Raw genomic sequence first — 23611 nt, 5'->3', positions numbered from 1 at the left:
TCGAAAGAACCTTACGGCTATTGTAGGACATGACCACTCATGAATTTGCATCAGGTAACAGAAGCACTGTAGAAAATTAAAACTAGAAAGAAATTTGAAAATGACTAATATGAATCTAATAAATGTTACACACTCTTCTTTATTATCTCCCTCCCTCCCTCTCCCATCCTTCCTTCATTTCTTCCCTCCTTCCCTCCCTCTCTCTCTTTCGTTCTTTCTTTCCCAGAGATCCACTTCTCTTTGCCTCCCCAGTACTGAAACTACAAGGAGGCCCCTCCTTGCTTGTCTTTCTTTAAAATGAGTGTGGGGGTACAAACTTGGGTCCTTGTGCTTAGTAGCAAGGACTTTATGGCGTCAAACCCCTCCCCATAAGGTATGCCTTTCCTTTCATGTCAGCATCAGCTGGGGCAATGGTTATAACTATTTACCTGCCCTTGTGAGGATAGACATTTATAATCTGGAGGGGGGATAGAACAGACTGTCTCAATATTCATTGTAAAACGAATCATTTAAGCAAAAGCCTTTGCGTTTTGGAGAGATATGGGCATCTCTATATTGAACTTAGTGAAACGCAGAGCACTTTCCATCCAATAAACCAAACTTTTGAATCATAAATTACTTGAAATTACTGTAGTAAGAGCAAACCTTAGCTCTTATATGGACTGAACTTCATGCCTCTCTCACAAATTCCTGTATTAAAGTCTAACCTCTATTTCCTCAGAAAATAATGTGACTTGGTAATAGAGTCTTCACAATCTAGTCAGAATGAGGTCATTAGCGTAAGACTAATGCAATATGACCAGCATCCTAAAGAGAAAAATTTGGATACTGAGACTTGCATAGAGGGAAAATGTGAAGAGATACAGGGAAAGGATAGCTATCTAGAATAAGCCATGGTGAGGAGCCTGCAACCCACCACTTTAAATGGCCCCGGAAAGAATCAACACTGCCAACATCTTGATTTCAGACCTCTAGTTTTCACTACTGTGAGATGATCAATGTCTGTTGCTTAATTGACACCTACTGTGATTCTTTGTCACAGCACCCCTAGCAAGCTTGTGCGGTACCCAACTGTCTCATCAGGATGGCAGTCATTGGTCCTAGCTAGGTGCTTCCCTCATCAGGGCTACAGGTGGAAGTGTAGGAGCTCAGGGAACAGATGACCTATGAGAGTCCAATACGTTGAAACAAAGCGACCAAAGGGATGTGGAAAAAAAAAAACACAGAGACACCAAACTTGATTACTCTCATGATTTATTAATATTCAGATTGAAAAAGGAGCCTCACAGCCTCAAGTTACGCTAATTGGCACATTTGCTTTACTTATTTACTTTTAAAACAAACCGGGTTTTTGAATTTTTTAAATCCTTTTTGTTCATTCCATCACATTGAAAATGAGGAAACAGAAGTGGTTTTGAATTCACTTAATATTTTGGACTCCTCAGAACGGAACATTGCACACACACACACTTTGAACAGAGAGAGAATAGAGAGGAAAGTGGACTCCCACAGGGCCACACGCACCAGATCAAAAAACTGGGGTACAGTGCAAGAATTTCCCAAGATGACTGCATCATCATCACCAAAAACTCGCCATAACAACACCAATAAACAAAATGTTTAAGCCACACTGTTGGACTTGGGATCTTTCCCGCTTTTTTTCTTTTTTTAAATGTTTGCCACACAGAGAGAGGGGGCTAGTAGGTGGGAGAGGACAGGCTCACACTCGTGAGCGGAACAGGATAGGAAACTTCAGAGCGGAGCAGAGAAAGGGTGGGAGAGACAGGGTTCAGGTGGGGGCAACATGGAAAGCCATTTCTTAAAGTTCAGGCATGTTCTTGGTCAGCCTCGGGGTCTTCTTTACCCTCATCCTGTCGGGCACTTTCCTTAGGTTTGGCTTCATCTACAGCTTCTGAGGAAGAAAACAAGATGTGGGGAGAGAGAGGAAGGTTAGAATTTTGTCTCATGAATCCGCTCAATGATACAATGTATTTCTTCTTTTCAAGTCATTACTTAAAAGATTGTGATAACGTAGTGATTAATATCCCAGTAATCCAATTTCCCAGACCAGAATCTTTTATTCTAGGAGGTTGCTTAGCAATACATAAGGAAGTGAAGGACAAGTTGTCACTCAGTAGAATCTACATTTCTTTCATGTGTGCGCATGCGTGCGTGCGTGCTTTTGTGTGTTGGGGGACGGGGGTTAAGGCCAGAAAACTACTTGCAGGAAGGACAGTTTTCTCCTCCCACTGTGTAGGTCTCTGGGATTGAACTCAAGTTGCCCGACTTGATGATGAGCAGCTTCGCCCACTGACCCATATCGCCAGCCCATCACTGTGGTTTTTAACCTTGTAGCCTCACAATCGAGGCACCCGCAATAACCTGTTTTCTGTTGCTTAGTGTCAGAATAATTGTGGCAGGTAATTCATTTGGCTCATTGAGTATCTGTTCCAGTTTATCTTACCATTTATTTCTAGTAATGTGAAGTGTGGGAAGTAAAATGCAGAAATTTTAAACCCTGGGGTGGAACCAGGGGAGGCCACTAAGAGCTTCAGTTTGATTAGGAGGAAGAAAATTTCCTTGGGAGGATGGAGTTGGTTTTCTCCTTTGTGGCCTTCTCTTCCCAATATAGGGAGAACCCAAAAATTACCCGACACTGTAACACCTATCCTATAACCACAAAGAAATAATCTCTATATTAAATATGGTAGAACAGAAAGAAAATTTATCGTTACATGGGGTGTACAACACTTGAACACCTACCCATCATCCTTCTCATTGAGGGAGATAAACAACCAAGCACGTTAAGACACGGTAATGGGTTACAGTCTCTCTCTTTTTTAATATTTATTTATTATGTATACAATATTCTGTCTGTGTGTGTGTGTCTGCAGGCCAGAAGAGGGCACCAAACCTCATTACAAATGGTTGTGAGCCACCATGTGGTTTCTGGGAATTGAACTCATGACCTTTGGAAGAGCAGGCAATGCTCTTAACCACTGAGCCTTCTCTCCAGCCCTGGGTTACAGTCTCTTACAACTGAGCACATTCCAAGGGAATTCACAGACCCATGAAGGGAGTATTGTTTTGCTTAACAAGGTAGATTTATGTCTTTATGAAGGTTAATCCCGCCAACTCCAAAGCTTTACCTTGATAATTGTCAACTGATTATAAGCTAAAAGACATTTTACTAATATGCCAGTCTGCCTAAATAAAATCCATTGTCCCTAAAATTACTTGGTACCAACTAAGGACATATCTTATGCCCCATACCACAACCATCCCTAAGTCCAGTGATTTTTCACAGAGGCCTTATAAACTCGGCAAACAGCTTTATCTATGGCTATAATAGATGATAGCAGAAGATAAAAAGCAAAATAAGCTGGGGACAAGCGGACATAAAGAGCTCTGTTTTTTCCCTATGGAGTTTTAAAATATGCTTAATCCTTCCAGTCACGAATTGTGAGAACACGTGTAAGACAGCACCTATTAGGGATGCCCACTCAAGTCCACAAGTTCAGATATGCACTAGTGGCTGGCTTAGCAAGAACTGAAGCCAGGCTCCCAGAATGAAAACAGATGTTTAACACAAAGTACCCTCTTTACACAGATTTTAGCCTCAGGGAATCACTCTTATCTAACAGAGGACTATGAAAACTCTTCAAAGTCACAGTTCACATGTGCCAATCATGAGTCAGTTTTATAAGCCAACCTAAGGACAGGAGCTCCAAGCCTACTGTGCTAACATTTGTTTTCTCCACACTTCCTGGCGTTAAAGATATCTATGCTCTTTAAAATGCAGCTTTTATCATTCTTAATACCTACTCGCTTCCATTTTTCCTTAGACAGATAAACTGGAGCCAGTGGGATATTATTAGCCTGACAGATTTTTATTTAATTAGAAGGCAATGTATAACAGATACATTTTAAGGAGACTGAACAAGCAGTGTTAAATAATGTGGATTACTGTTGAAAGGAGATGCTGAGGTTAGCGAAATGGATCCCACTTAGGAGGCCATTAGAAGAATTATAAAAATGTATGTGTCTTTCAAGTCACTCACACATAGACTGGCATTCTCTCAAAGCTGAATATTTACATTTAAATAAGGCCACCGCTATCAACATACCTTTGGAATTTCTTCTTTGTAAATATATCTAAAAAATGTCCTTGAAAATGTTCATGGTTTCTATAATCGAGCCATTCCCATCTGGTAGTTAATATAAGCAGCTATAAAATAATATCACCTTATAATGGCTCACTATAATTGAAACTTTAAAGTCCCCCTGGCTTGGTAGGACTCACCATTTGGTGCAAGATACGTCTGCAACACAGTGGTTACTCAGAAAGAGCCTTCAACCAGACTGCTTTCCAAGAGACAACTATTAACTTTTGAAAAACATTGTCTCAATCCAAGCTATTGGAAAAAAATGAACTCAGTCTTGTCAAATACTATTGTATGTGCCAGTATTCCTCAAGGATTGTGAGCTCTTGGTATAATCCAGAAGAAAAGATTACAATGACTTAGGTCATGGAAGCCTTTGTGTAGCAATCTAGACCTCTTGTAGAGGTTTCATGTAGAGCCTGGCACTGTTCAAGCATTTGGATATTAAGAGTATGCCAAAAGTGGTTTAATATCTTTATTGGTTCCATAAAGCAATTTTAGAGCTCTTTTAAAACTACAGAAGCAAGATTTAAATAACCCAGCAGCATATGGAAGGGTCAGATGATGAAGCAGGAGAACACTTCAAATTGCTCCTACTGAAATAAAGCTTTCAGAACTATGATATGTATGATTTGAGGGAAATTAGGAAACTCAAGAGAAAGGAGGTTGTATGGTGGGTGGAATGAGAAGGATTTTGTGCTTGTGGAATATAAAGGAAGGAACTTCTAAAAGAATAAACAGAAATCTGAAAAGCAGTGGTGCTTCTGTTCTGTGTTGGGTGGAATCAGGTTAGCCCTTCAATTCTAACACTTCCTCCTGGCGTTCTTTGCAAAGATGACAACTTGTAAAAAGCTGCTTATTTTGACACAAAGTCCTTTTGATAGTGCTCTGTTAAGGCTGCTTTGAGGCCTACAAATTTTCCATTGATGCTTCAAATTATATATATATATATTTGTTATTTTCTTAATTGATGTGATACACATCTGCAGTGTGGTAAATATTCTGCACTGGGGAGACTGTGAAAACAGCAATAAATATCTGATTCAAATCGAAATCTGTCATCACATTGATTTAACACAAAGACATATTTGTAGCTACAAAGCATGATCAATGAAGGGGACCTTTAACATAACAACTTAGATATAAACTCCTTAGGGGCAAAGATAGCAACTTTTGTTCTATTTTGAATCCCTGGTGTTCAGCACAGAGCTAATACAAGGAAAGTCCTGAATAAGTTTTGAGTGAAATAATGACTAAGTATCTTTATTTCATAAATGAGGAAATTGAAGCACAGAAAAAGATGTTCCTTAACTCATGAACTAGAGCTTGGGTCGTCTACCTGTTTTGTATCAGAGGAACAAGCTTGAACAGCAGAAGTCAGGAGAATACCTACTGAGCACTAGAAAACCAGTGGCTACAGAACAGAAGTTTTTTGTTCCCTATAAAACTAAGATTTTTTTTTAAGACTCCTCAACATAAACACCAGAAAATGGCAATTGATGAGATTCAACTGAAATGTCAGTCATTTAGTTGAAGCTTAATTCAGAGGAATACATAAAATTAATTCTATGTATATCTTATTTTGCTTGAACCATGTGTGACTTTTCTGTCTGAACATTGAGCAGAAAGGTCATTTTTGTTTGAGATGATGAGCTGACTGCTTCATGAAAGCAATATGTACCAATTCAGGGCGTTCAGTGAAGTTTTGATAAGTCCCCAAGAAAATACACAAAAGGAAGGAAGGAAGGAAGGAAGGGAGGGAACAAAAAGAAAGAACGAACGAAAGAAAGAGAGAGAGAGAGAGAGAGAGAGAGAGAGAAGGGGGAGGGAGGGAGGGAGGAAGGGAGGGAGGGAAAGAGGGGGGAGGGAGGGAGGGGGAGGAAGGGAGGGTGGGAGGGAGGGAGGGAGGGAGGGAAGGAAGGAGGAAGGAAGGAGGGAGGGAAGGAAGGAGGAAGGAAGGAAGGAAGGAAGGAAGGAAGGAAGGAAGGAAGGAAGGCTTGGACAAAAAAAAAAAAAACACTGGAAAGTGCCAGTCTCCCTGTGTCTAACTATTACAAAGTGAAGCCAGCTAGGATGAAGAACCCAAAACATGACCAAAGAAAACCCTACCTACAAATTAAAGAAACCATAGTCAGATGTGGGGGTGTGGCTGTTCTAAAAACATCCACTTTTATAGGCACTAAGTGCATCCTGTGAAGGATTTTAAGATCAAAGGGGAGGAAACTTGTTAGGATATCTGTGATTTAGAGTAGGTCCATTTGAACCTGCATGCAGAAAAGAATGTCTCTGTGTAATTAACGGGGTTTCATCCACACTGATGCCAGCCATAAACAAGTCTTACCGACGGTACATGACACTGACCATACAGCTGTAGATCTACAGTTTGGTGTTTCTTCGGCTTCAATGCCTGGATGTAGATGTAAATTATAGAGTCCTGGCCTTTTGTGTAAAGGATTTTGCTTAAAGAAATAATTCTATGCTGTCATCAATGCTCAGAACAGTTGAAGTAGATTTGTATTGTTTCATTTCCATCCATGCTGCTATTATAACCACCTTATGTTACATCCGGGGAATCTGAGGCAAAAGATTAAATAATGTACATAAAGTTGTATTCATGGGTGGTAAACGGCAGCTTGCTTCAGCCTATCACAGAGCCTGTTTAAGCCTCCTGGTTGATATCACATCCTCTCCTCTCTCCTTAGCCCAATCAGGATGGATGGACTCAGTGGGAACCATAACACAAGTCCATAGTTGCACAGTCACAGTATCAATACAATCTAGAAGTTGGACTTGCTAAAAATGGCTCAAAATGATGGGAAGAGCCATCATTAGTGTTTGGTAATCTGAAAGCTGGCCTTGGCACATTCTGGTGCTAATTATGTAATTTGTAAATTCTAGAGATGAGTTAATATGTAATCTTTCGTATTTTGAGCAAAAAAAAAAACTTTGATCATGGTGGAGAGTGTGAAAAACATGAATGGCTGAGGCCAGCTGGTCACTCCAATTACCACAGCCCAATTAGCATAAATAACTACATTCTTCACGCAGAGCATCACTCTCCCTCTGTGACAGTCGTTCCTTAACAGGCTGAAGAAGCTAAAGGACTAAGATATTATAGGAAAAAGAACTATGGCACTATGGTCTAAATTTTTTATTCCTTCAAATTTGTATGTGGAAATCTTTTGATTCCTGGTGTTAATAATAAGAGGTGAGTCCTTAGCCAACGATTAGATGATTAGGATGGAGCACATGGGATTGTGACTTGGCAAAGGTTCTTAAAAGATGGACCATTGAGCACTCACTAGTTCCTGCTGCCTCATGAAGAAACTCTGAGGAAAAACACAGTGAGGATGTTAGGTCTTTAAGACATCAGGCCCTCAACTGACAAAGAGGATTAGTTGTAAGCTTCTGGCTGCCAAAGCAGTCAGAAGTAGACTTCTGTTTCTTAAAGGCCACCCAATTTCAGTATTTTTTTTTAATCAGACAGTGTGTGTGTGTGTGTGTGTGTGTGTGTGTGTAAAGCAAACTATTTTAATATATATGTATGATGTGTTCCTAAGTTGGTCTTCATCACACCAAAATTGGCTCCCCAAATCTGATGCTCTTATGAGGACTGGAGATATGTTTTAGTGGCTTTCATTAAAAAGAAAAAAAATTATTTAGTATTTATGTGGTATAAGGTATAAAATTATGAGAACATTCCAATAATATATGGTCATATGTTCAAGAGTAAATAATTTATCCACAGGAGAAGATTAAGGTGGGAACTTAAAAATGTTTAATCTACTTTCTATATGCATAATCTAAATCACATAAATGCTACCTAGTTATAAAAAGACTATTGAGACAATTTAGACAGATGATTTTAATATTTAACAAATAGTTTAACTTGCCTCAGCAGCGTTTAACTAGTCTTTGCAAAAACTTGCTTTTCTAATTTCAAAGATCTCTTAAAAATCATCATGCTTGCAGGAAGCCTCTTTTAATTTTATCATTTTTATGTGTTAAGTTACAAAGAGAAAGTCAATATCATAGACAATCAAGTCATATATTATTCATGCATCAAAGTTGAAAGACACTTCAAAATGAAAGAGAAGTGTGCTCCTCCATTCATTAATGTGCCTGATGAGAAAAGCTGAGCTATGTGCCTCTCTGTGAATTAGGATTAGACAGTGAAAATAATGAAGCACGAATCAAAATGTTTGTCTTCTGGGATCGTATATGCTAGTAGCTTTTAGAATGAGATGTTGCTCATTGGAAAAAAAGGGGTAAAGGAAAGAAAAACTTGGTAGAGTTCACCATCATTTCTCTTGAGTCACTTCTCTTGAACTCGCAAAGTTGAATGCTATTAAAGAATCCCACACATTTAGGGAACTGGAAGGTCTTCATAGTTTTTCTGCATTATGTGACCCATGACTACCATTCTCTCTACACATCATTCTTTTCCCTGTGTATTAAACCCAGAGTCTTGTACATGCTAGGCACGTGCTCTGTCAGTGAACTGTACCCTTAACTCCATGGCTACCATATTTAAAAAAATGAAAGGATCAAAGCCACATTAAAGATCAGTAATATGTAAAATATCTCTGTATGCATTTGCACAGTATAATGGTAGTCATAAATGACAAAGATACAAAAGAGATTTGAGTGACCAAGTTCACCATGATCATTGAAGTTCTACGTCAACCTGACTTTCCCGTCCTTGCTGAAAAAGATTCTGGGAGCAGTTCTTGCCTTTGATGGGTTTCATTCATTTCCTCGAAAGGGTGAGAATAGCATGTCTGTGCCTTCCTTCTGTTGAAGAGCAAACACCAGGAGCATATGCAGCAGCGGCTGCTCGCCTGCCCATCCAGGCAGTCTGGTTGCAGAGTTGCTGGAGGGATGGCGGTGTTCCCAGCTGCCGTCGCCCTCATGGAGCTCTAATGGCCCTGTTCCTTGGCTCTTCTCCAGGTCCCTCCACAGCCCTACATTACTGAAATTAGGTTGAGTGGATTTCCGAGTAAAACATTACCTCTTGGGACTTGCCCAGCTCTCCCCAGCCTTGTCAACATTGATTAAACAGAATCTGCTATCATCCTGGGGCCATGCCCACAATTACTCTACCAATCACCACTGGGCTGGGGTGCACTTTCCTCTCCCCTTTTATTCTCATCTTTCTTGAATATTAAGCACCATCGTTAGCTCCAAAGCTCTAAGGAAAGCAATAAGCAGTACTTAGCAGCTTACTCACATATGGCCCTTGTCTGACTCACAGGGCCTTTCTCTGGGGCTGGACACCAAATGCCAATCTGGAGCCTTGACCGGCTTTTGGTTCACATGGAGACCCATATCTTCCTTTGTCGTCATTGTTTCATATTTTAAATTATATTAAAATGCCAAGTCTGTACACATATATTTTTATATCAGGATAATGTTTTAAATTACACCTTCACCCTTGTCCCTTGCTTTCTGAGTCTTTGAAAGAGAAAATAATCCATTAAGCACTTATGTTTTTAAAGAGTGACAAATAAGAGTTTAATTAAGAAGAAGCACCAAAAACAGCTGGAATGGGGTTTTAGTGATACCCCAAACATACCATCCACATGTTCTCTACTCCACTACAAGGTATGGGGCTAAGCAACTCTATCATTTTCCCTGACTCTTCTACCAATAGTCATATGAGCTCAAACAAATTAGATTTTTTTTCTTTTGCTTTAATTTCCTAATCTAGAAATAGTAATATGGACAATTGTACCTGTCCCATTTCACTGAAAGTTATGTAGAAGTTGCAAAAAGATATTTTAGAATACTTCACAAAACATAAAGGATTCCACGTATTGTCTATTGAATATTTAACCAACTAGGGGTTTAAGATTCCTTGACTCTAACTCTAACACAGAAAAAAAAATAATGTCCCAAAGAAATAAAAATAACATTTTTTTTCTCTTTACTTTTCTAGATATAATGATAGCCCTCACAACACTTCTATATCTCTGGCTAAAAAGGATATGTGTGTTAAGAAGAGCTATACACAAAAAAAGTAGACACTTATACAAGGAAGATTACCAAGAGAAGTCAATGCTGTAGGGACTGGTGGGGAATACAGTCTTTCTAGTCTGCAAAAGAAAAGCTGGTATTTTTATTTGAAAGGAAAGTAGACCCAAAGATTAAAGACAAAAGTCAAAGAAGGATAGGTCAACTTGCTTTATGAACTTCTTAAATTAGCCTACACAATCAGCAAAAAAATAATAGCCCGTCTCCTCCTCCCATTACTGACAAGCAGAAAGAGCAACACTTAAAACGTACATTACTAGTCTAGAAGCTGTCAGTATTTTCTAACATAAGATGCAATAAATATATAAAATTAAATGATTTTACTTAAATTGTGTGTGTGTGTGTGTGTGTGTGTGTGTGTTTTGCTGGAGATAGAAACCCAGAACCAAGCAGGCTCTCTATAGCTTAGCTACATTCCTAGTCTGGTTACTTCATTTCTTACTGTGATTACAATGAAAAAGTAAATTTCAAAGAGTAAAACCTGAAACACCAAACTTGATAGCATTTTCACAGTAGCGTAACCATAAGGCTCACTTATTCCTGCATCTGTCCTCCCAGATCAATCACACACTGAGCTGGCAGTCATATATAGTTCTATGGAGGTGTTAGCTCTTTAATATGCCAGAGTGACCTGGTGGTTGACTCTAGTTCTAAGGCATCAGTTCTGTCAGCATGTGAGGGGACAGGAAGGATGTGGAGTCAGCATACAGATAAGCATGCATGGCTTCAGTTGTAGTACGGGAGAATTGTCTATAATCTATCAGTCATATTTTAAATAAATGCTGATTGGCCAGGCAAGAAATATAGGTGGGAAAACCAGACAGGAAGCAGAAATGATGTAATGAGAACAGGAGATTCCTGGGAAGAAGGAAGTTGTTTACTCCCACTCCTGCCCAGACCAATGAAGCAGCAGGATGTGATCTGCCCCACTGAAAAAAGGTACTGAGCCACATTGCTAACATAGATCAGAAAAATGGGTTAATCAAGATGTGAGAGTTAGCCAGTGAGAGGCTAGAGCTAATGGGCCAATCAGCTTATAATTTATGGAGACCTATGTGTGATTTTCTTTGGGGCTAAACAGTTGTAGGGAACCAGGCAGGACAGAAACCCCAACAAACAAGCAGCCTGACCCCCCATGTTACACAGTAGCACAGAAATCTTGTGAAATGTGACATCAGGGAGAGAAAGGCAACTTTGACATTGAGTGTCACCCAGTGGCAATTATACATTTCAGCCTCTGGACTATGGCTTGATTCCTTTTTTTCCCCTGTAGACTTTACTGTAATTCTGAAGATTAAAACTCTTATCTGACAAGACAGGTGGACATGTCCAAGCTTCCTCAGACACTTCTAAAAGCCTAAGTGAGTTCCGTGTTTGGTCTCTCAGCATTGCAGATCCTATTCAGTTTGCTGTAAATAGACTGCAAGTGATCATTGTAATAGTGGCCCAGTTTGTCTTACAACCTTCAAATTTCTTTTTAAAAATTAACAGAATAACACATGCATACATACACACTCACATACAATACTTCAATATTCTTTTGAGAATGAATAAAACACATATCTGGTTTGATTTTGTAAATAGCTTACTATAGCAAAAATGGAGAGAAAAAGCCTTCTCAATGTTACTTTATCCCTCATTTGCAATTCAACTGTACTCTACATCTCTGCATCCTAATCAGTGCCTGTCCATGGCTTCTGTGCATTGTAACTGATGTTATTTGTGACCCTGTGCAAATCTTACCTTACCATGCGTCTCATCTTCCAGTTGCTGCAGGTTTGGCTGGTAACAACCAACACCTGCCTTCTTGACCTATAGATGCTGGGGCCACCTCTATCTCAGGTACCATAGGGGTCATATATTTCTGCATACGTTTGTGCTGTGGTGCAGTCTCGGCTGCAGAGTTCTTTTGATAGGTGAGACAAGACCACATTTCCCAAATCTCATCTTTGCCCATCTTCTGCCCTACTTTCATTTCCTTATGTCCTATTTCCTTACCTCAAGTGTGCCACTAATACTTTGGTTACACAAGAATTCTGTTCTCAAGCACTGGTCCAAAGATACCCTTTTCACCAAGAATGGGTGTGATTGGAAGGTGGAATAGCTGATACTTTATTCAATGCATATAGAAAATACTCAAAGTTGAGTCATTTGAATTTAGCTCATCAATTCTCGTGACCTAGCTCAACTATGTTTCCCTCTTCTAAACTACTCTAGGGAGAGTTAATCATTCTTTATTTCATGTTGAAAATTATTTTCATGTTTAAATTTCTTGCATTATATGCTGATTTGTGGTATCTTTTTAGTCTTCAGTTGATCATAGACTAATGTCTTTTGTTCCTGGGATATATTTACACAAATTTATACTCCAGAAAAGTAAGATTTTTTTATTTGATTAGCTGTGAATCTCAATACTTAAAACATGCCTTAAAGATTAATGTGCATCTGTATTGTCTCCAATTTCTAGCATCATGCTTAATATCTATGCTCACAAAATACTGCAAACGATAAACACAGAAGAACATCCATGAATGTTTTTTTAAACATAAATAAAACTTTAATAACCTCAAGCAAGAAAAATGTGTACCTATAATTAATATGGGATTACACTCTATGTTTTTAATACCATTGGTTAATAAAGAATCTGCTTTGGATCTATGGCAGTGCAGAATAGAACAGGGCAGGAATTCCAAGTAGAGATTGAGGAGAAAAGAAGGTGGAATCAGAGAGACACCATGTAGCTGCCAAAGGAGAAAGACTCCAGTGCCAGAACCTTACTGTTAAACCACAAGCCTTGCAGTAAAATACAAAATAATAAGAATGGGTTGATTTAAAATGTAAGAGTTAGTTAATAAGAAGCCTGAGCTAATAGACCAAGCAGTGTTGCAATTAGTATATTTTCTGTGTTAGTATTTGGGTCTGGGTGGCTGGGAAGCAAACAAGCAGTCTCCCAAATAAAGTAACTCCAACTTTCAAAATTGGGGTTACAAAATGAATCCCAGTAAACTAGAGTTCACAGCTGTGGGAGACATCCTCCATTTCCTTGCTAAGCCTAATTTTCATAATTATCAATTTCACTAAGTTATTAAAATATGCAAGAAAGTTTTTAAAAGATAGACGTTTAAACATGACTATTCATAAATGGCCTAGAGCAGTAGTTATGGGTTAATCCTGGAACTGCACTACATTAATTCCCCCATGACATTTTACTATAGCTTTGGGTAACTTACTTAACCTCTTGTAGCTTCATTTTCCTTATCTATAATTGGCAGTAATGTTGGCACCTCTCTCATGGGGCTGTTATAAGAACTAAATATGTTGATTTAAGGTCCTTCACAATGCACTGCATGTTTAAATCATGCATGTTCTCTGAAAGAGAACATTTTCCAGTTTTTGCTATAGGCCAACTATTATATTTAGGAACTAGACACAAAATAACTCAATATGTGCATTCCATGCTTTTTCATATTTTCATAAATCAGAAGTGATAAATTCACAGAAATGAAGAAAACTGAACGTTAAATGAAGACAAGAAAACCAACATACTGACACTTCCTGGCTCACATGGATGCCGAATAAATGAGTTGTCTTTTCCCTTTTCTCACTACTGAATTTAACAGGATGATCAAGCTTATTGGCCATTTTTATCAATATAATTTCTTGGTTTTCCTTTATCAGAAGTTTGCTTTTATTGAATTATATGTAAGCTTTGTATGGCATTTCAAAGAGTCACCCCCAGACCTTAGCTAATGATTTGTGTCTTTGTTTGTTTGTTTGTTTCCTTTATTTTTTGAGATAGTAAGGATGTCTGAAAAGTCATAAGGAATCATACTATTAGCCACCTACCAAAAAATATAAGATAAGTAAGTCTGTGTATAAATACACATAAATAATTTAAATGAAATTTTCCCATCTGGGCTGACAATTCTCCCTCCAAGAGTCAAAGACTGTCTATTCTAAATAAACCCCCAACACCAGATATGGGAAACCCCTTTTGAATGGATATCCAAGAGATTCCCAAAACATGACAGGCTATTGGCCTTGGTTGACTCCCTAGATGGAAGATTAGCCCTTATTACTGAAGACACCAAGCACTTCAAAGGAGGACCCAAGGCCCTTGAGCTGACCTGAAGGCCTCCTCCTGTGATTTGTTTCTTGAGTCTGACTTAGAGAAAATTAATGAGCTATCTTCCAGGTTGTAATGATTTTTACTTAAAAGAGCCTACATTGATCCACAATAATGTTTTCAAATATATTGTGTTAACATGGCTCACTGCAAAGCTGATAGTTCGAACATTCATCTTCAAAAGCAAAAAACACCTCAGGTTTTTGAAATCCTACAATTTGATATCAGATTGTAAGAGTCTGGGGCTGACATTCAGATATTAAAACTGGGCATGACTCCAGTTCTAAGGAGAGACACCAGTCCTGCTACAGCTGCCTAAAAGCCCCTCCCGCTTGTGAACACCCATTGTCTAGGTGAGACGTAAACCTGTATAATAGCCGTACACGGCACCCACAAATCACACTCAGCGAGTTTCTTGCCATGACTTGCTGTGATGTGTTTGGGTAGAACTTGAGATTAGGCAGACAATTATTTATCCTTGTTGTGTAATTTTCCCTTATGGCTGTGTCTACACAGCACAAAGCAAACTAGAAACTTGGCAGTTGTCTTGCTAATTTTATCAATGCAAATGGCTGAACTACATAATTCAGGACAAAAAATTCTAAGTCTGTATATATTATCACAGACTTGGCTTGTGATGATTCATAAAATTACAGTAAATTGTTCATGTAATTAGGGAAAGCTGGGGGAGCCCTTTAGATGATTTCATCTCACTCCCTCCGTCCCTAGGAGAATAACAGAAGACAGAGGTTCTGTGCTTTGGCTAAAGTCACAGGATAAATCAGAATTCGGGAATCATTCCAAGAGACCATAGTGCTTTTCGCCACCTTCAGGGCTGCGTGGATTCTAATAGTGTTTTTTTTTTTTATGCCTCTTCCCTGCAGTCCTAAATGTACTGTATCTCTCTATTCCCGCCATCTTTCTCTTCCTCCATTCCTATTTTCCTTTGCGACACACAAGGCAATTCAATATAATTTAGTAAGAGCTATCAAAAGTAATCTTGGACTCTCTGGAGGCTCACAGAACCAGAGCTGAGAATTACTGCTTTATAAAGTTTCCATGTTGCGTTCAGATTGTAGAGATGAAGTACAAATCCTACACAGAAAAGGCAAAAAATAGGGACCTCTAAATGCATTCATTAGGTTGAATACTATAACAACTGATTATGGCACATTTTGTAAATTAAATAATGAGTTACTGGATAGTCAGAGACCAGACGTGGCTAAAATTATTACAGATGGTGTCATATCAATAAATCATAAGAGATCATTTTTATATCCTGCAAAGGAGGAAATAAAAGTGAATACCTTTATCAACCACCCCCTCCAGATTCCAGTGGCTGCAGAACGTTAAAAAACCAACTGTGAAGGTTTAACCCAATTTTGAAGTTAATTTAAAAAACATTATTGTAACAAGCAAACCCCATAAACGGCGTTTGTATTATAAGCTTGCACATGGGTAAATAGATGCAATCCCATCTCTTACTGGGACAATTCATTTTGTACTTATTGTATGCTTTGGTTTCCTGGGGCTTGTCAAATTATGGTGCTGCCTTTGAGTAAAGGAACTGCTTTAGGAATCAATGGCATTCACTGGAACACAATCAGAACTATTGGAAAAGCAATATTAGTGTTGGTACCGATTTTTTTTCTCTTTTTGGTCACAATCTCCAAGATTTTCTCTTATATGTAGTGACAGAATGTTATGACTTTGGCTATTTGGGAACATTGGGAGAATAAGCAGAAAAAGAATAAAAAATTCCTACTGTCTGAATCTTATTCAGGATAAAACCATAGATCCATTATTTAAAGTGCAATTTGAAGGCAGTGCCACTGCGTGCTCATGGCCTAACCCAATAGCTTCTTATGAAAGGAAGAACAGTCTAAATATCACCCACTGCCTTCCTAACTTCCCCATGAGGAAGATAGGAGATCTGCTTACCTGTTATTAGTGACCATAGTGGGTAGAAACAGCAAGCTCAGTATAACTCAATGGAAATCAACTGCAGAGTTCTCACAACCCTAGTTATATGTAGACAATATCCCTACCTATCATAACCCTCAAGTGTAACTGAGAAGTTCTATCCTGCTTAGAACACTAAGTTAGGCCTAGAATCTAAATCTAAGCTTCCTTGTTCATCCAATAGTGTGAACACCGTCTACTTTTCCATTCTCATTACATTTCATGTACCCCTTATAGAGAATTATATTTTATGGATCCTTCAAACTCAAGCTTTTGACTCTTCTGGAACCTTTGTGCGAGGCATCTCTCTATTGATGGATGATTTGCCTTTTCACTTATGTTTCTCAATTGAAAAGTCTTTCTCTGACCACCAAATTCAGAATATACCCTGAATCATCCACTGACCTTGAAATCCAGCCATTTGTTCATTTCTTCTGTGCCTCCAATTGCAATTAATAGTTCTTTATGTTTTTTAGCAGTTTTGTAGGCCTTGCACAAGGGGAAACAACCATGTCTGCGTTATTTACTGCTGCATTCCAAGTTTCCATATTGTTCTATACATGAAATATATACTCAATAAATGTTGTTATAATTTCAAAAATAATAAAGTGCAATTTGAAATTTTTTGAGGTGGGCACAGTGGTTCATGCTTTTAATCCCAGAACTAGAGAGGCTAACGGAGTAAGGTTATCATGAGTTGGAGACCAGTCTAGGCTACAGAGTGCAACCCTGTCAAATGAAGAAAGAAAAAGAAAACAAAAGTGAAGAAAGTCATGCCCGTCTGCCCCTCACCCGTTTCTCTACCCAATGTTTACTCTCCGTTAAAATCATTCTCTAAGACATATTGTATATAGAAACTACCTCCTATATCTTCCTTTTTCCAAGTTCTTCCTTCAAAATTATTTGAAATTGATCAAGATATGTGCCAACAATACCTTAGTGTTAAAGGGGGCCTTAGAGACGCTCCCATAACCCTATCTGTTGCAGGTATCCACAGTGACACCTCCAGTAATGAACAGTCTCTACTTTGAGAACTTTGATTGTAAGTTATCCTGACATTCCATAGAAATCTACCACTGTGTGCTTTATGCAGCCTGATTGCTGGAATAACATAGAACAAAAGAATTAGCATCTCTCTTTTATCCAGTGCCTTTCATAAAGTCCAGGGTAACCTGTCTTGGTGAAGTGCACTAACCTAATTATTCCTTCTGTTCCGAGCAATGACCTTCACATAAGGAAACACTATCAACTGCATATCTTCTCTTCCTCTCCTTCCTTATTTTTCTGTTTGTGCCCTCCTTGAATTCACCAAAACAAAACAGAACAATTACACTGCAAGCCATAAACTTCAGTTACCCTTATTATCACGCTACCATTGTTTCAGACCTTTCTTTGACTTCTTGTTCCTTCTTTTGAATGTTAACTTTTATCTGAGATCTGTGATGGAGAAAACAGAGATAGTTAAGAAACTCACTCATTATTTGGCTTCCTGAGCACCCCCTATCCTTTCGTACTCCAGGAAGCGGCTTACCACAAAGAACCTCTTCATGTAGTTTGCTGTTCTTACAATCAAGGCTCTCATAAGACTCCAGGATGTCACTCTTGTTTACCAGTAACAATGTCAAGCATTGACCTTTACCCCCATGCCTAAACTACTGACAATACCAGGGCAGACATGGAAGCTGTAAATCAGCTCTGTCTAGAAAATGTTTAGCTGAAACTAGAATTGTTTGTTCCTTTGAAATGAGCTAGACACATGGAAAACAAATCCCCCTCAACCGAATGAAATTCCTCTATTCCAAAGCAACCCCAAATGTAAATCACCTCACCAATGACCAGTCTGTTCCTACCTATCTATAGCCCTTTTAGAGCAAATCAAGATACTGTGAAGATGGCGGCGGGATTATAATTGCTATAAGTTACTGAAAACCATCTCTTGGTTTATTGGCACATTTTGGATTTGACTTCTTACACTAGTTTTCTTTCCCATCTTTAATTAAGAATAGGTTATGGGTTTATCTTTGGTCCTGTAGAGCCAGACTTCCTTTTCTTGTCCCCTAATGTGACTATAACCCAAGACAGACTGTTTCAGACCCATTTCTCTAACGAGCTTAATATGAACCATTAAAAGCATGCTACCATTTTAACAACACTTTTAACTATACTTATTGATTTACTTGTTTATTGTGGACATCCAAACATACATGCTCACATGCCAAAGCATGTGGGTGGAGATGGGAGGACTAATTAAAAGAGTTCGTCCTCTATCTCCCCTATGTGAGTTCTGGAGACCCAATTCAGGTCATCAGGTTTAGCGACAAGTGCCTGCTGCTGGGCCATCTCCTCAGCCTAAACATCATATTCTTAATCTTTAAACAATCTTGTAAGCGTATTGCTTTCTTTATCACAAAACTTTATCTTTGTATCACACTTGCCAAATTCCAGATTCTGTTGCCAAATATGTTTCTATATACTTAACTCTCCTGATAATTTTAGTCCTGTATTTAAAACTACACTGAACATCACCTAACCATTTTCTCTATTAATACAACCAGGTTGGCCTTATCAATTTTTTTTATAATTTCTTTCACTATACATACCTACGTCTCTTCATTCTTTCCCTGGCGCACCTCCATAACTGAGGCCATAAACATGAAATTAAAAAGTACCGCTAGAGCACTGATGAAGTTAATGTAAATGCTTATCACATTCAAATGAAATAGAGATTGGCCACACAACTACTGTTTGGGCACGAATCCAGGTAATGGGTGGAAGAGGGTAAAAAATGTATCTCAAGTCTGTAGTTATAGGAATTGTCCAACAGTCAGTAAATAAGCAGTGGAGATTGCTGGAACACAGGAATGAGGAGGAGGCCAGTTCAGAGATATCAGAGCTAGATTATGGAAATCGATCAGTAAGCACAGAGCCTCTCTCTAATCACGTGTTTAAGAATAGTATTTCGGGCTCTGTGAGTGTGGATGACAGTAAGTCTGGGTTTGAGTCTCAAATCAGCTGGAATTTTAAAAAGAGATAAATGATATAGGGCCTGAAGTAATGCAAACTAACCAAAAGTCTAGATAGTAGAATAGTTTCCAAACTATTGGTCGGCACAAATTGATTCGATGTTGAGATAATTGTGAGAAGGTCTCTTTCAGCTACCTTAACCGAGGAGTAAGAACATTCCAAAGCCAGGGACAGAACTCAGCTGAAACACACATGGTAGCTTCACTGGGGAGACTTACATAGCCACAAGACAGTACATCCAGCTGTCACTGCAGAGGGTGGCAGAGAAGACATTAACATCTGAACTAAAGTTATTACATCATAATCAGCCTTTGTTCTCAAGGGGCTAAAAACACTCACTTAAAACTGATGGATGATAATGTAACAGAGGAAAGAGATGACCAATACTCCAACTAAACTAATTCTTTGAAACTTTAGAATCTGAAACTTGGGATATAATTTGCCTTCAGAGCTAAATGAAATGTACTGAATTTGAAAATGATAATTTTGCTGTAACAGGTTCAGATTCAGCTGTCTGTCTGATCCACACGCCTAAGTATCACTGCCAACTCCCACCTAAGGACTACGGGGAGAGGCTCTCAAACTCACACTTTTCTGAGTGGTCATAGCGACGTGTTTGAGATAGAAGTGGAAAACTTATAAAAGAAAAATCAATTTAGTGGCTTGTGTTTCCTCTGAATCTTTGTGTGTATGTGTGTGCGTGAAAGAGAGAGGGGGGTGGGGGAAAGAGAGAGAGACTGGGAAAGAAATAGAGGAAGTTCATGTTTCACGGTGTGGATATGAAGTCATAGAACAGCCTCAGCTGTCAGTTCTCGCATTCCACTTGGTTTGAGACTGGGTGTCTCATTATTTGTCACCACTGCATACACCAGACTGCAAGTTGCTGGAGTCTATTGATTCTGCATCCCATCTACCATAGGAGCTCAACTATGACAAGACACACACTTCTATGACTAGCTTGATTCTGTAATCTGACCTCAGGTCTCCAATTGTTTTTATCCACAGAGTCATTTTCCCAGCCCTAATTCTGTTTTCTCCATTAGGTTTTAATAATCTCTGAATTCAGTGAGGTATAGTAAAAATCAATAAATAAACAAATAAATAAAGTAAAATAAAAATCACCTATCACATGAAAAAATCAAATGTTTGCGAAAAATACTTTTTATTTAAGGGAACAATGAAATTCTATGGAGCATCAACACTTCCTGTCCAAAGACTGCCAGGAGCTTATATGTAGCTAAATGTAGCTGAGTTTATTGACAGGTGGTAACCATGAAAAAATGCACCGCAGGGAACCATGAGACATCTCAGAAGAATCAGAAATGATTTATTTGAGTTTGTGTTTGGTGAGCTGGTGATGAATTGGGAAACAAAACACTGTTCTGCACTGGGGTAATGTCATGGATAGGTAATTTTATGACTGGGCACCTCAACAGATATCATCTAGAAAAACTTAATTGTTTATATAGTCAGCCTAAGGATATAATTGGCCATTTTGTAGTTTGGACAATGTTTAATCTTAGACTGTGTTCAGATATGCTCTTAGCTGTCTTATATAAAGTGCCTTTGCCTAATTTTTGTGCTCTGTAAAATGTTTATATACACAGGAGAATGCTTAAAATTACCTATAAGAACCAGACCAGACCCTGGTTGTTAAGGACAGCTTTTCTCTTCCTCAAGAGAAATAAGAAAGGTTTCAGTTTGACTTTTATAGATATGAGGTGTCACTTAAAGCCCTTTCTTGTATTTTCCTATAATACCAAAGACATGCAATTCCCCTGAGCCACATAGGAAGAGAAATTATATTGATCACCTGGTACCAGTGAAAAATTCTGCTTTACCCCAGTGTATTAGCTGAAGACTTACCCTGAAAATGCTTTTATTGGCTTTTAAAGGTGCTTATGACTCCTGGTGGACTAGTGGCACTGTTTTCTAATTTAAAATATTTTAATTAAATAAAATCCTTCGTGAGAAAAAAAAAAAGAGCAGGCGCGATCAGAGTCTGTCAACTCAGTTGTCCTCTTCCTGAACTGATATGACAAGACAGTACATTTGGGTTTCTCACCCGCTTTCTCTTTCCCCCTCCTTCCCTTAATGGTCTGTCAAAAGGAAACTTCATCCAGCGTTGGCACTAATGCCTGTTGTAAATAAAAGGGAAATGGGAGGAAAGAAGAGGAGGGAGGAGAGGAGGGGGTGTGTTAGAATCTAGATTTGCAGTTCAATTGCAAAGCTTCTCTTTTAGTGTCTAGACACCAGCTGCCTAGTTGCCATGGGAACCCACTAACTTTGGCTGATGGGCTGAGTAGCAATGATTCTCTGGAGATCTAGTGGGAGCATGGTGGGGGGGGGGAGACAGAGGAAGGTTGGGATAGATGGCACAGAAGGTGTTAGAACAACATGGGGCTCAATAAGGCAAAACAAAAGTGTTTTGTGAAAGGGTAGCATTAACCCTGTTACAGTTGCTCTCCAACACCTTACTCATGGTGACAAGCTATAAATCTACTGTACCCAGCAGGTGTCAGGACACAGGTTGCTAGAGATGAATAGCTGAGCCAGAATGATTATATTACCATCAACCTCCTGCCAGTGCCAAAGCACTTCTTCAGTGAGCCAGCACTTCGCTCAATAAACAGACTCAATGGAAAATCGCCAACCAAGACTTGAGAGGGGGAAAACCCCAAGAATGGCCACCAAGTTTCCAAGTAACGGCCAGTAATGTTAATTACTATTCTCTCATCTCTTGCCCTGCTTTGTGCTCTTCTCACTTCCCATTTTATATGTAAGGGTTGGTCAGTAATTTCCGTAAAAGAGGGTGATGGTGGCAACACTGAGAATTGAGTAAGGAATGATATTTTATCAGTTTAGGTCAAAATCATTACGCACACAACTGTATTTGGTTCTCTTATTTACATTGAGTCTTCCATCCTTGGAATTCTCAGTCCACCAATTCTGCTTTATGATCAGTTCCTAGAATCCTGGTCCTTTCTGACTACAACTTCCTTTTGGATTGGAAATTCAGTTTGCACTGACACTCGCACCCTTTAGCTCTCCCATCACCCACTCTGTTCCCAATTTACTCCCTAGTGACATCCCTCCACTTCTCTTTCTAAACACAAGCACACAGAAATGCTTCCACAGTCCTTTCTCCTCACAGTTCACCCGCAGTCACACACACTAGGTTTACTGTTGCTCTCAGCAGAAGAGCCACTGAGTTTACTGGCCTCTTTTTAGGTCACAACTGTTTTTCAAATGGACATGAACTTAAACCTTAGATTACGATCAATTCTTATGCTTTGAATCTGAAACATCCCTTAGAGGTTCATGTCTTGCGTAGTTGTTTTCCCAGATGGTAATACTATTTCAGGAGGCTACAGAATCTTCCGGAGGTGGGGCCTTGTTTTGACTGTCAGAGCAGGGCTGGCCTGTAGTACCTGTTCCACTCTCTCTGTTTACTGGCCCACATGATATGAATAGCCGTGACCATCTGTTCCTGTTGCTGTGAATGGGGCTGCTCTGCATACTTTCCGTGCCATTATGGACTGAAACTGTCTGAATTGTGAACTCAAATCATTCTTACACTCACTAAGACATCATTTGAAACGAGGAGTGACCTGAATACATATGTGTGCATGTGTGTGGGCATGCCTATAAGTTGCTATATGTACAACTGCATGCTGCTTTAATTCAAATACACATGCCCACACCATATGTGTGTGTGTGTGTGTGTGTGTGTGTGTGTGTATTCCATAGATTTTCATACAGTGGACCCATTAGAGAAATATTTAAATCATATTTAGCTATAATCAGCATGTAAGAACAACATACTAAAACATCACCACCGTTGGATAAATGTTGAACTAATAATAATTTATGACAGAAAATTTTAATCCACTGAAACTACTTTGAAACTTCCATGACTTTGATTTGCTTATTCAACGAGAGAAAGACAGTTCATTCCTAGGCAAACGTGAGTTTTACCACCTATTTTAAGTCAGGAGAGAATTCCCTGTGGTTGGGATAAATTCATACCAATGTATTATTTCATTTTCTTCTTGTGACTACATACCTGACAAGAATCAACACAGGGAAGAAAGAATTTGTTCTGGCTTACAGTTTGAAATCATACAGCCCACCACAGAGAAGAAGGAATGGTAGCAGGAGTGTGAGGGGCTCTGGTCACCTTGTGTCCATAATCAGGAAGTAGAGAGTAAAGAGCAAGTGGTGGTGGGCTATCAAATCTTAATTCCCATCCCTGTGGCCCACTTCTAGAAAAGCTCCACTTCCTAAAGGCTCCAGCAGCTTC

General features: G+C 39.0%; 1 protein-coding gene across 1 annotated transcript in view; it reads right to left on the bottom strand.

The window, feature by feature from the left end:
- Positions 1-1237: 1237 nt before the first annotated feature.
- The window catches only part of Gap43 (growth associated protein 43), an 87654-nt gene continuing 65280 nt past the window's right edge, over positions 1238-23611 (bottom strand). The window contains exon 3 of the mRNA XM_041673076.1: positions 1238-1912. Coding sequence (XP_041529010.1) covers positions 1827-1912 — 86 coding nt within the window. The 3' untranslated portion in view covers positions 1238-1826. The remainder of the gene's footprint in view (positions 1913-23611) is intronic.

Source organism: Microtus oregoni, unplaced genomic scaffold (genome assembly GCF_018167655.1).
Source record: "Microtus oregoni isolate MIOR12 unplaced genomic scaffold, Mior012 000023F_ref0000262, whole genome shotgun sequence".
Classification (NCBI taxonomy): domain Eukaryota; kingdom Metazoa; phylum Chordata; class Mammalia; order Rodentia; family Cricetidae; genus Microtus; species Microtus oregoni.
The sequence above is the reverse complement of the archived record's forward strand: the minus strand, read 5'-3'. Positions and strand labels throughout refer to the sequence as shown.